This window comes from Peromyscus californicus, unplaced genomic scaffold (assembly GCF_007827085.1).
Source record: "Peromyscus californicus insignis strain IS unplaced genomic scaffold, ASM782708v3 Scaffold_4__1_contigs__length_199733344, whole genome shotgun sequence".
Lineage (NCBI taxonomy): Eukaryota > Metazoa > Chordata > Mammalia > Rodentia > Cricetidae > Peromyscus > Peromyscus californicus.
Window position 1 is genome coordinate 64,169,219 of NW_026294562.1, and position 19,722 is coordinate 64,188,940.

Below are 19,722 nucleotides of genomic sequence, written 5' to 3' on the forward strand. Positions count from 1 at the left end.
CTGGGACCCTGCTGCCCCTGAACACTATGCTCCAGGGCTCCCAAAGTAACCCACCACAAGACACTAGAGGCCGGGCTGAAAGCAGAATCTTCCTGATGAGCTCTGTTTGTCCAGTCACATTAGCCAAACACGTTTAGGCCAGACAGAACCAAGTGGCATACCGAGGCCATTTTGGAGCCAAAGCCTTCTTCCCAACGCTCTAATTTGCGATATCAAGGAATAGACAAACTGATCAGACAGCAATTGGGCGTCTTCTCCCTCTTTCTCCCAACTGCTCCATCTAAACCCCTGGGCTAGCACATGGGCCCAGTTCCCCAGCTCCCCTCAGTCTCCTGCTTCCCGCAGCCTCAGGTCAGTCCAGCCCCTCACCTGCCTCCTGAGAAGAACACTGACTTCTTGGCAATACCTGTCCTCCCTTTGGGGCTTCCCAGAGGTGCTGACAACTGTGTATTTGGCTATCTCCACTCAGAGGCTTCTCCAAGGCCCTAAGAGCCCCGCCTTTGAAACGGAATGGGGGATGGGGGTGGTCTCAGGTCTCCTTGCTTTGATATCTGCCAGCTGGCAGGCACAGCTGCGATCCTGCCCAGGCCGGGCCTCTTGCTGCTCTGTAACTCACTTCCCCGACTCTCCTGAGCAGGGCTCAGCTTGATCCCTGGCTCAAGCTCCCTTTGAAACTCATTCTCCCTTTGAAGCATCTAAATTGCCACTGCAGGACTGGGAACCGAGCTCAGCCCTCTTGGCCCCTCCTCCTGGGGCTCCAGCTTGAAGGCTGCAGACTGGGGAGGTGTGTCTCGGCCTCTGGGGTCACGTGAGCCAACCTCTGTAATCAGCCTGTTCTGTATATATGACTGTGTGTGTTTCAGTGGGTTGTTTCTCTAGAGGACCATGCTCACCGTGGGGTCGCTGCTGCCCTCCCTGCTAAGTAAAGGCAGAGTTCTGGGAAACTGTTGTGGTTGTCTCTGGGACCCCAATGCTTTGAGGACCCAATTCAAGATTCTGAGAGACACTTTGTTTAGGTGGGAATCCAGGAGCTCGACCTCCCTAGGCTCAATCTCCCGACCTCACCCATTCCCCAGAGGGCAGGCAAGAAAGGCTTGGATTCAGGGAGAAGGCTGGGCCACGACCTGGGGCCTCACATAGAAGGCCTCACATTTCCAATGCTCCCACCCGAAGCTCACCATTGGGGACCTCTAGTGATCTCTCTTTTGTCCCATCCTCTAGGGGAGGCCCTGGATAGGACAGAGAGAGGGTGGGTCACTGCTATAGAGTGCTGCACTCCCGCACCACGGTAAGGAGGAGGCAAGCAGAGGCTGGAGGTAGACAGGAGCCCAGCACCAGGCAGGAAGAGGGATTTGTACTATGGGAATCGTGCTATGCCCTAGGCTTGGTCCAACACAACAGAGCACACCGTGATCTGAAGGCTTAGAATCAGAAGCTCATGAAAGAGGGTACGCAAGGATCTCTGGACACCTCCCCCCTATGCTTGTGAGAAAGGTGTGCATGTAGTATGGGACCCGGTACCTCTGCGGCCACCAATGCTTTCTGCCTGCTGTTTCTCATTGCTTTGTGACCCTTCCGGCCTTAGGAGCAGCTGCTGAGTCCTCTTGTCCTCTCTGCTGACAGACGACTCCCGACCCTCTGCGACGGAGGCAGCAAAAGGCTGCTGTGAAGTCCAGGGAGCGCAGCCCCCAGGAAGCCCAGTCCCACTAGAACCTGAAGAACCCCCCCTCTGGGCCTCACACCAGGCAGGAAGGGGGATCTGTGCTGTGCCCTAGGCTTACTTTAACACACCAGGGCACATGGTGGTCTTGCCTAAAGCTTGGAGCCAGAGCCCCAGGGCCACAGCTCCTGAGTTCTGGAGAGCCTGGGGCGGCAGAGTGACACAATTACACAGTCCCACAGCACCACAGTCCCCACCTCCTAACCTGTCAGCTCAGTCTGGAGACACGGAGCACTGGTCTGTTCCTACCCAGGGCCCCCCCCCTCCCCCGCCTCAGCTCTTAGAGAACTGTCAAAAGTGAGATGTCGGCCGGGCAGTGGTGGTGCATGCCTTTAATCCCAGCACTTGGGAGGCAGAGCCAGGCGCATCTCTGTGAGTTCGAGGCCAGCCTGGGCTACCAAGTGAGTCCCAGGAAAGGCGCAAAGCTACACAGAGAAACCCTGTCTCGAAAAAACAAACAACAAAAACAAGGAACAAAACAAAAAAAAGTGAGATGCTATGCCTGGGTCTTTACCCAGGAGCAATTTCAGGGGTTGGGCCAGGCTAGACGCTTCCAGGGCTTTGTTCATGGTGGACATGGCTAAGGCCAGTGCTACTCAAGGCTCTGCCTATGCTCCTGACTGAGCACATTGCTCAGCCTCCCTTTGCCTGACTAGATACAACTAACCCAGTGGGTGGGTGTGCACACGCACGACCAAATGCACAGGCACTTACGTGTGGGTGCACCCACATAATCCAATACATGAGCACTTACCCTTGTATCCCTCCAAGGTACACGCAGGTGTAAGCACTTTTCACCGGCTTCCTATTGGTTCTTGGATTCTTCTCCTGTCTTGGCAGCTGCTCTCAGCTGACAGTGGGGGTGTCCTGCTTCCGTTTCTGACACTGACCTCTCTAGCAATGACGTCTCTTATTAATGTCCTCACAGTCATGCTATGAAAGGATCCATTATTGTGCAGACCAAGATGGTCACGTTATAGACGGGCGGCAGCTGTCCCCCAGGCGAAAGCTCCCGAGGAAAAGAGTGAAATAGACAATGGGGCGGTAAGGGGGAGGGGATACCCTCAGTTTCCCAGCGGTTGTTCCAGGCGGGTCTGGGAGTTTGCGCAACACACCCAGGAACATTTGAGAAACATCTTTGCCAGGAAAAACAAAGATTTTTAAAGGCAGAGCACAAATAAAAGCATTGCAGCTGGAACAAATTGGAAAGGGGTCTGGAATACTTCCTTGAGCTGGATATTGGTGTCACCTGACACAGCATCTTACTCCTCAGTGGGTACCCAGAAACAACACACACACACACACACACACACACACACAAGAACACCTCGGAAGGACCATTCACAGGTAAGGTGCATGCAGGTCCACTGATGAGAGGTAACATCCGTCAGGGAGGGAGTCACCCATGTCTAGGGATGTTTCTGGGTGAATTTCAGCACGAAGATGTGACATGTAAAACCCACATGCACTGGGTCCTTCACAAAGACCTGAGAACCAATGACAGCTATCTTTAGCAGCACCAGCGTCCCCTGCAAAGCTCTGTGGGGGAAGGGCCCGACTAGGCCATGTGTCAGAGCTGGGTGTTGGTTATATGTAATGGCCTCACGGAGGTCATAAATATGAAAGGACCCAACAGCAAGAACTGATTAGATCCTGTGGCTACTGTGTGGCAGGCTCCAGTAGCAGGGTGGGGCAGCTTAACAGCCTGCCCCTTAGAGCCAGACAGGGACTAGATGCTCCGTAGGAAAGGCTAGAGGAAATCTTTTCAAATATAGCAACTGCCCTAAGAGGGGCCAGCCTCAAACTCAGTGTTCACACCTAGGGAACCATTGCTAAACCACTATATCTTTTTATTTCTGAATGATGTAGACCAAGTCAGTAAGAAGATACATTCCTTGGGTTAAAATGGAGAATATTACACATATACAATTTTTTTATTCTATGTCCGCACAATGCTTGTGGACTATGGGTATATTCTGAGAAGAAGAGTTTATCCCTGGATTGAAGATCAACACCATCCCTTCTGGCTGGCCTGGGCCACAGCACATTGGGAGCAGCCTGAGACTGTGCTCAGAAGGGCTTGCTCATTGACATTCGGGCGCTGGCTTCATGAGGAGCTGTAAATCTGAGGCTGCTGACAGTTAATCTCACACTCGGTGGGCTTTCAGACCCAGAGCTGGAAGGAATACGGTCCCTGGAGATCCAGCCCCAGTCCCCAGGATCAAATGGGACCAGCAGGGAAGATATCACCAGCTGCTATATCCTGTCTGTACCCCAGCATGGGCACAGAGCAGGGGCACTCCAGCTGGGATGTACCACCAAACGGGGGCTTATTCCGGCCAAGCAGGAGGGCTAATCAGGGAGGGGAGGAGCTCCCTATAAGGGGTTCAGGGAACAATGCTACCCCTGAAAATTGAACTACCTTCACAGTGCCTCCAACACAAAAGGAATCAGACATTTTGAAGGAAATATCTGTGACTTAGAACAAGTCAGTGTTTTCTTTGCCCCCACACCAAAAAGTTCACTATAAAAATGTTGATACTTTTTTTATCTGTATATGTATGTGTGAGCATGCATGTTTATATGCATGTGGGCACACGTGTGTGCACATGTAGGTGGAGCCCAGAGGTTGACATCTGGTTCTTCCTCCATCACCATCTACTTTATATGAGGAAGGGTCTCTAACTGAACCTGGGGCTCTCTGATTCAGACAGTCTAGCTAGTCAGCTTGCTCTGGGGGTCCTGTCTCTGACTTCCATCTGAGAGGTTATAGGCAGGTTGTTACACCGACCCAGGATTTATGTGGGAGTTGGGCCTGGAAACTCCAGTCTTCATTGTTGGGTTTCAAACCAGAACAAAAGGCTGAGGTGCCTATTTAACACATCAAAGCAGACCTAGCTGCCAGGGGGTCCCAGCATCCCTCAGTCCCTACCTGTTACAGGACCCTCCTAGATGGCATACCCTGTCCCCTACTCTGAACTTCTCCAGCCCAGGGGTGGGGCTGCTCTTCCCTATATAATCCAACCATTTTGGTTTCCTGCTCTTTTTTGTCTCTTTGTACATTCGGGCCTCCTGGCTGCTGCACAAGGCTCCCCTCTCTCCCCACAGCTCAGTCTGGTCACAACCACCCCGGATTCTCCTAGATGTCCCTGTCTCTGCCTCTAGCTATGCTCTCCCTTAGCATATCTACAATAGACCGTCTCCTCCGCCATACCTAGGAGCAGTCGTGTTTTCTTTTTTATGTCCTTTTTCCCATTCACTCATGTTTGCACATTAAGCATTTTGCCCACTGAGCAGTCTGCCTGGTCCCAGTGGATAAATTAGACTTCGTCAAAATTACAAGCTCTATATATAACACGCTCTCCAGAGACTCAAGAGAAACAAAGGCCTGGGTAGACAGGCTGGCTAACACCCCTGATACCAGCACAGGAGGCTGAGGCAAGAGAAATGCTGTGAGTTTGAGGCTAGCCTGGGCTACACAATGAGTGTCCGGACTTCATAGCAAGGCTCTTTCTTATTTGTGCGCATGCATGTGTGTGCAGGTGTGCAGGTGCGCATGTGCGCACGTGTGTGTGAGGGAGACTGGAAGACATCCCCCAGAGTTATTCCTCAGGCACCATCCATTTCTGTTTTTGAGATGACTTCTTTCATTGACCTGAAACTTGCCAAGTGAGCTGGGCTGGGTAGGCAGGGATCCAGCTGTCTCTGCCCACCCCCACCCCCCCCAAGCACTGAGGTTACAAACATGTACCAATGATTGGCTTTTTTTTTCAAATGTGAATTCTGGGCATCAAGCTCAAGTTCTGTTTGCATGGCAAGCACTCTATCAAATGAGCCATCTCCCAATAAAGACTTGTGTTTCATCACAGCAATAGTAACTCTGACTAAGCTAATTATTTTGGAGAGAAACATTTTTGTCTAGGCACGGTAAGACCAAGGACAGCCAGAACTATACATGTGCTGCATTCTCAGTAGTGAAGTTGTGCCTTAGTGATTCTGAGATGACTTTAGATACACCAGAACTGAATAATAAACAAGTGCACTGTGGTGGGAGAGCCACCACTGTCAAAGCAAGAGATGGGAAACCAGAAAAGAGTGAGGTTAGAGCCAATCTGGCATCATTGGTCTGAATCTGGGGGTGTAGTTCTGAACTCATGGTGTTTTAATAGCAACTGAGAGATGATAGATGGAGAGGTAGAAGTAGATAGATAATAATGGGGGGATATACAAATGGGTGAAAATAAAACTGACAGGTAAGTAGCTGATGGATAGATGATATATAAACAGATGATAGACAGACAGACGGATAGATAGATAGTAGATGGGTAAGTCTCCATAGTTTAACACACAGATATGCTCCCTGCCATGATGAAAACGGACTAACCCTCTGAAACTGTAAGCAAGCCTCCAATCAAATGCTTTCTTTTTAAAGAGTTGCCTTGGTCCTGGTGACTCTTCACAGCTATAGAACAGTGACTAAGACACATGCTCTGCCCAAGAGAAACTGGAGAATGAAGCCACCCAGCAGCAAGAACACCCAGACCTAGAGATCTTGGTTTCTTAACCATATTCTCCAACAGGGGCCCAGCACTCCTTGGAGAAGGGGTAGACCTCAGGCCTAGCCCAGGGACAATGTAAGACGAGCCTGGAGTACCTCATGGTAACAGAAAGTGTATAAGTAAGGAAGGGACATGGAACCAGGACAAGTGTCAACCTGAAAGAATACTTGAGGTTCTAGAAAATAAGTGATGTGATTGGCCTGGAACCTGCAGAAAGAGTAGACACAACGTTCCCACAAGAACACGGGAAAACTCACTGGAGGTGACCAAGAGCTTGGGGAGAAAAAGCATGTTTGTACTGTACCACTGCCCTCTGCTCACTGTGTGCAAATCTCACCCAGGGATCCCACCTTACTGAGCATCAATACTAAGACACATGATTCAACATGCTGCCCCCTGGGACCCCTGTTTGGTACATGAGGGTTCTCAAGGTGCAGTATGCTTCCCTCAAGCTGGCCATGAGAAAGCACAAGGTAGATCATACTCAGGGACACTACAAAATAGCCCACATGTTAATATCAGCGTGTCATGTCAGACATGACGAGGAAACACTGAGAACTGATACCTTTGAGTGGAGAGATATGATGACTGATACAGCCTGGGATCCAGGAACAGAACATCTTTGCCAGAGGAAAACTGTCAAAGCTTGAGTCAGTCTGTGGACTGGTTGTTTGGAACATGCCTTAAGATTATTATGCATGCTATTAACATCAGGAGAAGCTAGGCAAAGGGCACACGAGGACTCCCCCAGCCAGATGTCATAACAAACACCCGTTATCCCAGCTCGGATAGGCAGAGGCAAAAGGATAGTGAGTTCCAGGCCAGTCTGAACTGCATAGAAAGAACGAAGCAGAGTGGGTGAGATGTCTCAGCAGGTGAAGGCGCTTGCTCCCAAGCCTGACGGCGTGAGTTCACTTCCTACCTCATACCCACATAATAGGAGAGAGCTTTAGCTTGCAAGTTGACCTGTGGCCTCCATATAGTGCCATGGCATGAAGAGCACGCACACACACACACACACACACACACACACACACACACACACACACACGTAATTTAAAAATTAAAGCAACAAAACTTCTCTACAGCTATTTTTGCAATTTTTTTTTTTTTTTTTTTTTTGGTTTTTCGAGACAGGGTTTCTCTGTGTAGCTTTGCACCTTCCCTGGAACTCACTTGGTAGCCCAGGCTGGCCTCGAACTCACAGAGATCTGCCTGGCTCTGCCTCCCCAGTGCTGGGATTAAAGGCGTGCGCCACCATCACCCAGCTAGTTTTGTACTTTTATATCTAAAAATCATCTCAAAATAAGAGCTCTTTGACAGCTCATCGGGGTGAATGGTGATGCTTAGTCAGAAAGCAGGTGAAGTTCCGTCACTGCATTTACTTACTGTGCCAAACATACATCAACCAGCAGTCCCCAGAGCTGCATCTGGGACAGAAACAGACACAGAACCTTGGCTTTGCAGTCCTCAGGCAAGAGGGGTCTCAGGCTTTCCTAGCCCATGGGTGGGAGTCCTGTACCAGGAGCTGTGATTATGGCACAGAATCCTCACAAATAGGCTGGACTGACAACCACAGAAGAGGACCCTAGTGCTGCGGCCTCCGGTAGAGTAAGGGGCTGCCATGGTGGACACACCCACAGCCAGCTCCGGGCCCCCTCACTTGGAGCCTCAGGAGTCAGGGCTCTTCTCCTCTTCCCTCTCTGGTCCATGCAGCTGGCTCTGGGAGCTGCTGGGCAGGTTTCTGTCTCACCGGAAGGGCGGGCCTGGGGTGACTGTCCCTTGCTGAACCCCCAGAGCTAGCACTTCTGCAGGCATTAGAGTGAGTATTGCACTACAGTTTCATGCTCCTTTCCTTACCAGTTGTGTCTGAGCAGCTGCTCTCTCTGATCAGGGAGAATGGGGAGATGTTTGCTTGTCCCTGCACCACGCTTGGAATCAGTCCCTTCTCCAAGATCCCTGGTTCCTTTTGCTGTATAATAGGCAGGTAATCCGGCCAGCTTCAGAGACCCTCTGGCTTTGACTCCTAGGCTGCTCAGTAGCATGCTGGCACCCCAGCTAAGTGTAGTCACAACTTCTCACTCTCCTTCCCTCCACCTTGACCACTCTGACTTTAGTCTCCAGGGAGCAGGAGATGGTCTGAGTTGAGCCTAGACTCACAAAATGCTTTTTGGGGAAGGGGACACCGATAGCTATAGTTTGAACACAAAATATCCCCACAAATTCATGTTGTCAATCATACTTGGTCACTAGCTAGTAGCATTTTTTTTTTGTTTGTTTTGTTGTTGGTGGTTTTGAAATACAGTCTCACTGTGTAGCCCAATCTAAGCTAAAACTCATGATTCTCCTGCCTCAGCCTTCCAAGTGCTGGAATTATGGGTCTATGCCATCACACCTGGTTGGTGGCGCTATCTTGAGAGGGTCTAGAATCTTCAGGAGGTGGGTCTCAGCTGGAGGAAGTAGGTCCTAGGGAATGGGCCCTTGGAAACGTCTTGCCCCTATTCCCCTCCTGTCCCCCTTCCTTGCTGCTTCTTGTCTGATCTGAGATGAGTAGCTCCTGCCAACAGGATCTATGCCTCATCACGGTCCCAGAAACCCTAGATCCAGCCACAACGGACTGAGACCTCTGGAACCTGGGAGCTGTTCCATCAGGTTATTTTGGTCACAGCAACACAAACATAATTAATACACTGCCTATTAATGGCGGTGTCTATTATGTCCAGATGGGTCTAATAATAAATGGTCTATTAATGTCCAGATGGAGAGAAGCATCTCTGAGGGGGCTGTCCCTGCTTATGGCCCCCAGAACTCCTCACATGGCCCTGCTTTCCCTCTGTCCTGGTTCTGTTTTTTTGTCACCTTGACACAAGCTAGAGTTATTTGAGCAGAGGGAACCACAACAGAGAAAATGCCTGCATCGGACTGCAAGCCAGCCTGTGGGACATTTTCTCAATCAATGATGGATGTGGGAGGCCCAGATCATTGTGGATGGTGCCACCCTTAGGCAGGTGGTCCTGGGACATATAAGAAAGTATGCTGGGGACTGGAGAGATGGCTCAGTGGTCAAGAGCACTGGCTGCTCTTCCAGAGGACCCCAGTTCTCAGCACCCACACGGTGGTTTACAGCTATCCATTACTACAGTCCCAGGGATGCAACAACTTCTGGTCCTGAGAGCATCAGTATGCACTTTGTGCACATACATATATAGAGGTAAAACATTCATGCACATTTAAAAAAAAGGAAAAGGAGGATGAGGAGGAAGGGAGGGAGGGAGGGAGGGAGGGAGGAAGGGAGGAAGGAAGGAAGGAAGGAAGGAAGGATGGAAGGGAGGGAAAACACAGAAAGGTTTAGCAAGCCAGGAAGATTGAGCAAATAAACTCTTCCATGGCCTCTACGTCTGTTCCTGCCTCCAGGTTCCTGCCCTGCTTGAGTTCCTGCCCTGACTTCCCTGGATGAGAGACTACATGAAATAAAAACCCTTTCCTCCCAAGTTGCTTTTAGTCACGTTGTTTATCACAGCAATGGAAATTCTAATATAGCCTTCATGTGGGAACTGTTCAGACTTAAGTTGCAGTAACTGCAAACCCTAGAGGCCCACTTGCCCACAAGCATAGGAATGGTTGCAACCGATGGGACAGGCACGCCCTGCCACCTAGGGGCCCCTCCAGGAATTTAGGACTGTTTCCACTGGAAGCCAGCATTGAGCTGACCTGTGTCTACTGTCCTTCACCCAGCTTCCGGTAACCTTTAAGGCCAGGTACGGGATGATCTGAGATTGGGATTGTTTCTGCCAAGCAAGTGGAAAAACTCCACAGTGGCAGAGGGGGGTGGGGTACAAAAGGCACACAGCAGGGGCCTGAGCATCTGCAGCCTAAACCCTTGCTTAGTCAATGCAGGGTTTGCTTGGTTGGAGCGCCCCCGTGTGGCTCATATTGGCATTTCCTGTAGCACTGAGCCAGACAGCCTACTGCTCCCTTCTAGAACAAGCCTCTGTGACAGACAGACAGCTCTCTGACTGTGTCTACAGACACTAGAGACCACATACTGCCCTGCACAGGAGGCCTGGCCCACACTGAAGACCAGGGACTTATATAAAGCATGCTTGTAAGAACATGCACCCGAGTGTGGTGTGAAATATGAGTAAACGTCTCCTACCGCCCTGCTGAACAGACAGGCCTCACAAACTCATGCTTTTCAGAACAAGGTTGTCTCCTGGAATTCTCCTGCACAGCCCCACAAGGGGACACACCCGTAGCCTTAGGAAGAGGCTTGGTGGGAAGACCGTCTTGCTGAGTGGCTCACAAGAGTCAGCTCGCTCTCCCCAGAGTGTGCCAGTCTTACTGAATCATAGACACCCTTGTTGTGGAAGAGAGGCTCAGCTTAGAGAGCCCAGCCTACAGGGCCTCCCAGAGTGGAAAGACGTGTGGGAGAGATGGACACAAGGCCAACACACAGGTGCTGAGCCTATGGTGATATTTTATTTGTGCTGAAATGTGATATTTTATTTGTATGTTAAAAAATAAAGTTGCCTGGACATCAGAGGTCAAAGCGAGCCATAAGCAGAGTCAGGTGGTGGTGGCACATGCCTTTAATCCGATCACATGGCAGACAGAGTCTCTATGTGGTCAAGGACACAGCCAAGCGTGGTGATATGAACCTTTAATCCCAGCACCAACCATAGAGACCTGGAGGTCTGTATAGACAGGCAGTGATGAGGAAATCATGTGGTTGGGTTTAGAGCCAATGAGAAGGCAGAACAGGAAGGCAATAACAAGACAAGTCAGACAGGAGGAAGCTCTCTCTCTGGGGAAGCTACCACTGGTGGTAAGATAAGGTGGTCGTGGCTATTGCTCTGATCTCTTTGCCTGTGTATTTGGCTCTGTGTTTCTTATTTACTAAGACTGTTTAGAAATTCGTCTACACTGAGCCAGATGAGGTGGGCGCTCATGAGGAGGAACATGTGCACAGGAGAAAACACTCATTGGCTAGACGGGATTTCTCTTTTATTGTAGGTGGAAAGAGAGCTAGCCTCTACCACCCTGGGGCATGTGCTGGGTCTCCACATGTGATGTGTCCACAGCTCCCATCCCTGCCTCCATACATTCCCTGTCCCCTATGCTCAGCAACAGGTTCTTCCATGTTCCCTGGTAAACTCTAGGCTATGATTTATCAGTGGCAGGACAAGTGACCTCCCCAGGACTCCTTACAAGGAAACCACAATACAGTCCTAGGTGGCGGGATGTCTCCACTGAACTAGGCCATACTGGAGCCACACACCTCACTGCAACCTGAAGGTAGCCCTGGGTGTGCGGACCTGAAATTTCTGTGCCCTTCCCTAAACTGGGCAAGTTTCATCCCTCAGGGGATGAAATCTGCTGCGGCAGGCCTCCTTGTCTCAAGATACACACACACACACACACACACACACACACACACACACACACACACACACAGCATCTGCCCAATTTCCAAGAGCCTCAGAGTGCCTCTGGGAAACCTGTTCTCAGTCACCTTCTCCCCACAAGGGTCTTGATGCAGCCCAGAGGGGCAAGCTGTTCTGATTTGTCACAGGGCCTGGGGCCAACAGAATCATCCCGTCATGGGTATCTATTCAAAACACACAGTATAGCTAGGGTTGTCCTCCCAGTTATTCAGAAGGCTGAGTCAGTGAGATCACCATTTCAACCCCTGAGGTACAGAATGAGTTCTGGGCAACTTAATGAGACACTGAAAATAAAAAGTAAAAGAGAAGGTTAGGGCTCTAGCTCAGGGGTAGAGAGTTTCCTTGAATGTTCCAGGCCCCGGGTTCAATCCATGGTATGTGTGCAGTGGATGGAAAGTTTTAACCCACGCTATAGCTGTTTCTGCCATCTTCCATGGGGATCGGGCTGGATGGAGCACCTTGTGTCTCAGGGAAGAGCTTCCTGTCTGTAGGGATGGGGAAGAAGGTACCCTGTGTTTATCTGAGCTTTGGGGACATCACGGCACTGGGGAGGGAAGTCCCTGCTATGTGTGGGGTCCAGCCACAGGCACAGATGGGTCCACAGATGAGACAGGAAACTTTTGCCTCAGAAGTTTCACTAGCACCTGGGCGGGGCTGGAGTGCAGAAGCCATGGCAGCTCGGCTGCTTCCTCAGAGGGTGCTGGCATCTGAGTTAGCATGAACAGGGAAGGCGAGGACCCTACATCTGTGGGCTACAACTGGAAATGGATACGGGAAGCCCCCAGCCCATTACCCACTGGCTCTCATTGCCACTCTGGCAGGGGAGACCTCATCCACATCTCAAAGGGCACATCCAACCAAGCAAAAGTAGCAGGCTGCCGAACAGTGTGGGAAGGAAGGCTGTCCCCAGGGGACCAATGTCGCCACCTACCTGTAGGCCATTGTACGGTGGCTGCCTTCTGAATTTTGCAGAACCTTGGGTGCATCTTCTCTTCACCTTCTCTCCTGGATCCTGCTCCTTGTGTACACAGGCTCCGGACGAGGCCATCTTCAGCTGACATCACCACCTGCCCTTGCCACCGGCAGTTCTCAGGTTAGATCCATCGGCTGAGGGTCTTCCAGGCCAGGAGGGCCTCCACTCTGTGGCCTCTCCTCTCGTCTTCCCACTGTGCTCCTGGCCAGCAGACCAGGCTAGGTCTAGCCTTTGTGTCTGGGGGTAGGGGAGGAAGCCAGTTGGGGGGCGGGGGGCGTAACTCATCTGTCCTCACAGAGACACCAATGTGACAGAACAAGGTTGGGCATGGAATCTGTTTATCAGCAAGTGTTCAGGACCACAGTGAGTGACTTTAGTGTGACACCCAGGGTCACCACTGAGACCACAGCCTTCATCCTGCCATTAGGGACAAGTCTGGCCAGTACTGAGATCTTCTTCCAAGAGTACTGGTAGTCACTATGGGAACAAGGGTGGGAGTGTTCAGTGTGGGCTCCAGCACAGGAGCAGTTCTTCCCCCTGCATGGCAGGGAACATTATACATCACTGTGATTGGGATGAGGCCTACTCTCTGGGCTGAAGGTCGCCAGGACCCAGGAGCCGAGGCTGGGCCTCTCTTAGAGAAGCGCTGGTCGGCAAGGTAAGTTCTTGTCCTGGCTCGCCCCAAGTGGACAGTGACTTTAGCTCACAGGGCTTCAGCCCTCATCCTCCACAGGGCAGGAGACAGAGCCCAAACCCTCCGGAGGCGTCAGTGTCCAGACCCGATTTCCTACGCTTTCTCCGGCACCTGCTGCTCTCTGGTCCTGTTAGAGGACAAAGGTCCACCTCTGCAGAGGGCTGGAAGAAAGACACAAGCGTGGGACTTAGGGGATGAAGGGATAGTAAACGTCACTGCTGGTCCCCTGAAAAAGATCTCCCCGTACTCTCTAGATAACAGAGATAGGGGCCTGAGTTGAGTTATGTCATCAAGTCCCAAGTGTCCTCACCTCTGAGCAGAAAGTGGTGACCAAGTGTGGTGTGTGGTCTTTGTGTGCAGGCAGAGCAGTGACTCTACACATTAGTGCCATTCCTGTGACTGTAGGTGGCCCAGTGACTTGGGGACACGGGACTTGAGCAACAGAGGACACAGAAAAATCATGAAGCCACCTTCTGTTGCCTGGTGGATACTGACTTCTGCAGTGGGTGCTGGTCATGAGCATGCCTTATACCATACTCCTGTGGACTCAATGCCTCGAGAAAAGCTTTTGGTTTCTGAAAGGAGGGTAGCTTTTCAAGGAGCCTTCTGGAAGACCCAGGAGTGGCCTTTCTGCTTCTGTGAGGGCCAGCGGGCATCTGGCTAGGTGGCAGAGACCATTGCTGTCTCCCAGAAAAAGGAGCAGGGCCGACACCAGGAGATGACAGCCTCTCAAGTACTCACCAGCTCAGGGTGCCAAGAACAGCTATGACCAGAGAATGAAAGCTAGGGAGAAAAACAAGAACAAAAATAAAAACTGAAAAGGAAAGGGGAGGATGGAGAAACACAAGGAGAGAGAAAGAAAAATCAGAGTTTGTAGCGTGTCTGTAAAGCAACGAGCCATGATCATAGACAGAGAGGGACCGTGGCCAGCTGGGGGGAGCAGGCAAGCACAGGACATGCTTAAGGGGCTTTGTGAGAACCCGAAGATTAGGGTGACAATGCCACCCCAAATAACATTGGAGGACTAGGTATCATTTAAGGCTCAGTTGTGGGCTCCACACCCCCACACAGCATGCTAAGCTTCCCAGGGCCAGGAGTCTATGGAGAGTCACTGAGCCGCGAACCATAGCAGAACAGGAAGATGCTCCCAGGACCCAGCATGTACAAGTACCCTAGTTTTGGTAGTGGCTCCTTTATAAACAACCAAGTATACTGATACCCTAAATAGATTTGACTTGAAGGATTGGTTGGGGTGGGGTGGGGGCCAACTAACTTGGAGAAAAAACAAGCAATTACATTCAGCCATTAAATGTTGCTTTAGTGTTAATTCAAACATGTGCTCTTGGGTTAAGACACAAAATGAAACAAGCATACCGTCTGGGGAAGACTTTGCCACCTCAGGGGTTTACATTTATTTGGTGGGCGAGTAGCTGGCATGTCGGCCTCGCCTTGGGCCACCTAGCAGTCCCCAGTTTACCACGTCTCTCTAAAGAGTGGAAGTCTTTCCCCAGGGCTCCACCGTTGGTGGGACCAGCGTCCTCAGACTGTCAGGTCAGAATTGTAGTGTTAGAAGCTCAGGTGAACCACAAGACTGTGTCCCTTCCTGGCTTCGCTGGGCATCCAGTGTGCATGTTGGGTGTTTGCCCATGTGGCCTGGAGTGTGTAGGTAGTCCTTGTTTCAAAGCGTATGCCTGCTTGACTCTGGGGTCCTACTTCATGGCAGACCTAGGAATTTATGTGAGGTCTCCTGGGCAGTGGCGACAAAATGCCCCACCGATGGCCATTTTTGTCACTGCTAAGGCTGGCTGGGCTGGCTGAAATGGACAGCTGCTAGGGACTGGTCTGCAGAAGGCAGAGAACACCCCCAGGCCATGGCTAAGGCTGGTGAGGAGGTGGTCTAGAGGGTATCCTGCCCAAGCCCTGCCTCCTGTTCTCCCCAGAAGGAACAAGGCAGGAGGTGGGTCCCACCGGCCACCTTCTGCGTCTTGTCACTTTGATGAGATCTATCCACGGGGAGGAACGATCGTAAGACTCAAGACCCCAGCAACCTGGGAACTGGCCCCAAAGCACACCGGCTACAGAAAAGAAAGCACAGCATCCCGCAGGGCGCAGGGGTCTCTAGGCACATGCTTTCCAACTTGGTCTGGGGAGCTCTGAGTCTGTTGATACCAATGGACGGAGGCCCTGCACCCCAGGCTGCAGAGCCAGCGTCCAGAGAAAACACCTGAGCAGGCACCCCAGCATCTCTGGTCCTGGAGACACTACCTGGGGGTCAGGAGCAAAAGATCCCTGTGCCCTGAGAGCAGCTCTTGGGGATTGTGGCCTATCTTTCAGGAACTTGATCTTTAGACAGCCAAGCATGATGAACCTGGAGGGTTAAACCCTTCTGCACCACCCAGGGTACCGACATGGAACAGAACCCTAGATCACTGGTCCAACATATGGATCCAGAGGGGAAACCGAGGCAGTGCAAAGACTGCAGGACTAGGCTGTGTGAGGGGCTCCTGGCTCTGGCCCAGTGTACCCACAGCTCCTGCCCGATGGGCTGCTTTCTGTTCACCTCCACTCTGCTTTGCATGGGCTCCCTTGCAGGCCAGGTCTCGGCGGTGAGACCTGAGCTTGCGTTCTTTTGTCTATAGCTGTCAGGCAAGCCCAGCCCCCACCCTCCAGCTGCGCCTTCCCCCATTAAATTTTTTTATTTTTACCTTTTCTTCCAGCTCCTTTATTTGTCTCTTCTGAGTTTCTATTCTTTCTTCTAACTCTTTTATTCTCTGCAACATTAAAAGAAGGAAGATATTCAAGAATCAGAGCATTAGGGTCCCAGCTATAAAAGGGCCAAGGTTTTCCCTCACTTATTTGGTGGACAATAGCCCACAGAGCAGTTACTGTGTTGATCCAGCCTTGAGCAACTTCTGGTCCCCAGCTCACCACTTCCCTTCAGATAGAGTGAGAGTCATTCTCCTTTCATGGGACCAATGTCCTCTGACCTGGTCAGGTCAGAAACTGTAGTGTTTACATGGTAGAGCAAGGAGCCAGCCTATGTCCTTCCCAGGGCCATTATACAGAGCAACAGGCAGCCAGTAGTCAGAGCTATGAACTAGAAGAACCTTCCTTCTGCAGCTCAGGCCTGGGGCCTTGGAAGTAGCTGACTGTCGATGACAGTCCACTGACATATCAAGAAAGACAGGGGTGACCTTCCTAACCCTGACTACCCTGGAGCCCCCCCAGAGTGGGCCCATGAGTAGAGGGGTATAGGCACATCCTACTGGTTGACATGCCCTGTCCGATGGCCTATTGACCATCACGGGAAAGAAGCATCCAGTCTAGCAGCTTATTGAAGTCTGCAGTCTGAGCTTGTTTGTGTGTTTAGGAGGGTCTGGTGTGACTTGTGTCCATAGAAGCTGCTTTCAGGCCAACCCCACAGGCAGAAGCTGAGACTGTTACACACAACAGGGCTGGGTAACGCTTGGTTAGCCGCTGTCCACGGACCACACTCACACCACCAGGGGGCAGTGTCACGTGGGAGACCTGGAAGCCAGGAGTCCACGGAGAGCTGCCACTCAAAGGCTTTAGCAACACAACTGCTAGATTAGGAGCTAGTTAGGGAGGGGCAGGGACCTAGTATGGAGGGGGTGGCCACTGGAGGACACAGCTGTTGGACAGACGCGTGGGTCTCGGGAAGCCCAGCTGACCCTCTCCGCCCACCCTGCCGGCGGCGTCGGCACCTGCTGCGCAATCTGCAGCAGCTCCATGCGCTCCCTCAGGATCTGCGCATCGCGCTCTCGCAGCTCGCTCATGACCTGGCGCTTCCACTGTTCCACGGCCACTTTGAGCTTCTCGCGCTCTTCTTCTGACAGCAGCTCGGCCACTTTGGCCCCGGCTTCCTGCTGCAGGGCATCATACAACATGGCTTCCAGCTCCAGGATGTGCTGGGGACGGGAGACAGGCATCAGCCCTCCCCTTCTTCAGGGGTGGGCTCACCCTCTCCAGGGTGGACAGCTTTGCCTCTCAGCAGAGTTGCTACTGGGGAGGAAGTGTGCCCAGCGGTCTCTGGGGGAAGGGCTTGAAGTGTCACAAACCCCCTACTTCCTATCTAGCAGGCACCCTAGAAGAGGTGGGGCCCCGAACACCAGCCGGGACTCCCTGCTGACGTCCTGGGACCACAGTGTGCTTATGTTTCTGCCTCAGCAGCTGCTCAGAAAAAATGGAACTTTAGAGAGATCAGAACTGCACTTTTTCACTGTTTATATGTTTGTTTGTTTGTTTGTTTGGTGCTGGGGAGGGAACCTCTCCCCGCACCCCGCCCCCTCCCCCAGAACCTCAGGAGACAACTCTATCAACAAGGTCAGATCCAGATCCTGAGCACCAGCCTTTTAAAATAAGCATGGTTATGTGTGGTTTAGAGTACACATTGCAGAAGTTTCACATACTCCTGCTAGTGAGAACTTTCATACGGACTTTGTTTATAGTCCAGGATAAACTAAGGGATGAGCCTATGCCATCGGAGGGACTTTCCCTGCCTTTAGTTAGTCTATAGTCTGTAGACCTTGTCTTGAACTAGCAATGGCCCTAGAGTAAATGTTACTACCATCTGACATACAGCCTCAAGAAGCAGATGATGTGGGAATAACCCCAAGGACCTATAGACTGTTGCTCACTTAAGATCACCATAGGATCATTGTGCCGTGTTCCAGCTTCCACACCTGCCCTCAGCCATATTAGACCACTAGGTGCTCTTCCTGAATTACCGCCATAGCCTCTCTGTGCCTTTAAGGATACTCAATTGAACAAGACACCGCTCACAAGCTAACAATCTTGTACAAGTGTAACTAATCCCCGTAAAAGGATAGGTGTGGCCTTTGGTTCCCCTAGGAGGTCTCTGCAGCTGGCCACTAAGTGTCTCTGTTACACCAGCTGTGATTCAACACTTGATTGGGTTCAGTGTCCTTGGAACAGAAAGGTTGACAAATGTTCCAGTGGAACTCCTCAGGCTCCCAAGCCGATGCCAGCAAGGACTGGCTTATCAGAAGAGACACAAGTGCCACCTGCTCTGGAAGTGGCTTGAGCGTGTCTCTGGGAGGGTTGTGTGCTAGAGGTGTGGCTCCTAGCATAATGGTGCTAAGGTGGTGGAACCTCCAAGAGCCTATGGAGACCATTTATCACCAGGGGACTGTCCTTAGAAGGAATCGGCGTGCTTCTCAGGACTTCAGATGTGGGTTGCTATAAAAGGGGCTATCCTGCCCTCCAAATCCCTCTGGCTGCTATAAAAGGGGCTATCCTGACCTCCAAATCCCTCGGGCTGCCTGCCATGCTGTGATCTCTCCCTTCCACATACCCCCACCATGATGCCGTGTTGGAATATAGGTAGATTCCTTACCAGAGCCCAGCAGATGTGGTTGCCCAGTTTTAGACTTTCAGCCTCCAGAACAGAGAGCTAAATAGACCTGTCTTCTTTATATATTATGTGGTCTCCAGTATTTTTGTTATAGCAATAGAATACAGAGTAATATAGGTAACCATGAAGCATCTCTTTCAATGTTATCCTTAAATAGGGATATTCCCTTTAGGTTCTGAGTCCTTAAAGGATGACCAGATACACAGAGCAGGCCAAACTTGCATTTCTTCAAGTTTCAGATGAACAAAAGGGGAGTATCCAGTAGAATGATGTTTCCCTATGGACACTCATTTGTCTCCAGTTAATTCCTAAATGCACTATGTGCTCATTAATTGACAGATCAACTAAATGAATGTATCTATATTAATTCTCAATGTGCCTACACGCCTGTATCCATGTGATTCCTTATGTGCTTGCGCTCTTGAAGTATTTGCTGAAGTCCTCAGAACTCAGACTGAGAAAGGCCGAGAGTGAGCCCACACTGAGTCTTGATGCCTCCTAAAAGTTTTGAGCCTGGCCACACAGGCCTTTGAGATGTTCACTGGGTGGATCAGCAGGCAGATGTCTGCCCCTCCACTGGCTCACCTTGTGGGCTTGGTCCAAGGCCTGCTTCCTGTAGTCCAGCTCCTCATCCAGGTAGCCTTTCTGCTTACTGAACAGCTCCTGAAACACAGAGGGCCAGGCCTTGGCCTCAGGCATTCAGAGCTGGTGACATCAGTTTCAGGGGCACTCCAGGAGATTCCACTGACCTTCTCACTCTCCAGGTCTACCATTTTCCTCTGGAGTGCTGACTCTGTCTCTTCAATCCTCTGAAGCCACTGGACACAAACACAATGAACAGGTGATAGTGACTCCAAGCACCTCCCATGTGAACGTCAATGCCAACCACTTCCCACCCAACTCCAAGGAGGTAGCCTGGAAGATCAGGGAGACCTGA

The 19,722-nt window shown here is 51.2% G+C and overlaps 1 protein-coding gene across 32 annotated transcripts in view; it reads right to left on the reverse strand.

Annotated features, from left to right (window-relative positions):
• Positions 1-19,722, reverse strand: part of Jakmip3 (Janus kinase and microtubule interacting protein 3) — a 130,178-nt gene that overhangs the window by 5,893 nt on the left and 104,563 nt on the right. For 20 of the 32 annotated variants that reach the window (XM_052713893.1, XM_052713906.1, XM_052713903.1 and 17 more), the window contains 6 exons: positions 19,535-19,603; positions 19,371-19,448; positions 17,116-17,319; positions 16,096-16,161; positions 14,132-14,173; positions 12,655-13,551 (listed from right to left, as the gene is read on the reverse strand). In XM_052713893.1, the coding sequence (XP_052569853.1) occupies positions 13,417-13,551; positions 14,132-14,173; positions 16,096-16,161; positions 17,116-17,319; positions 19,371-19,448; positions 19,535-19,603 (594 nt within the window). In that variant the 3' untranslated portion in view covers positions 12,655-13,416. Of the gene's footprint in view, positions 1-12,650; positions 13,552-14,131; positions 14,205-16,095; positions 16,162-17,115; positions 17,320-19,370; positions 19,449-19,534; positions 19,604-19,722 lie in introns of those variants that run through there. The other 12 variants (XM_052713926.1, XM_052713914.1, XM_052713912.1 and 9 more) reach the window with 2 other exon arrangements.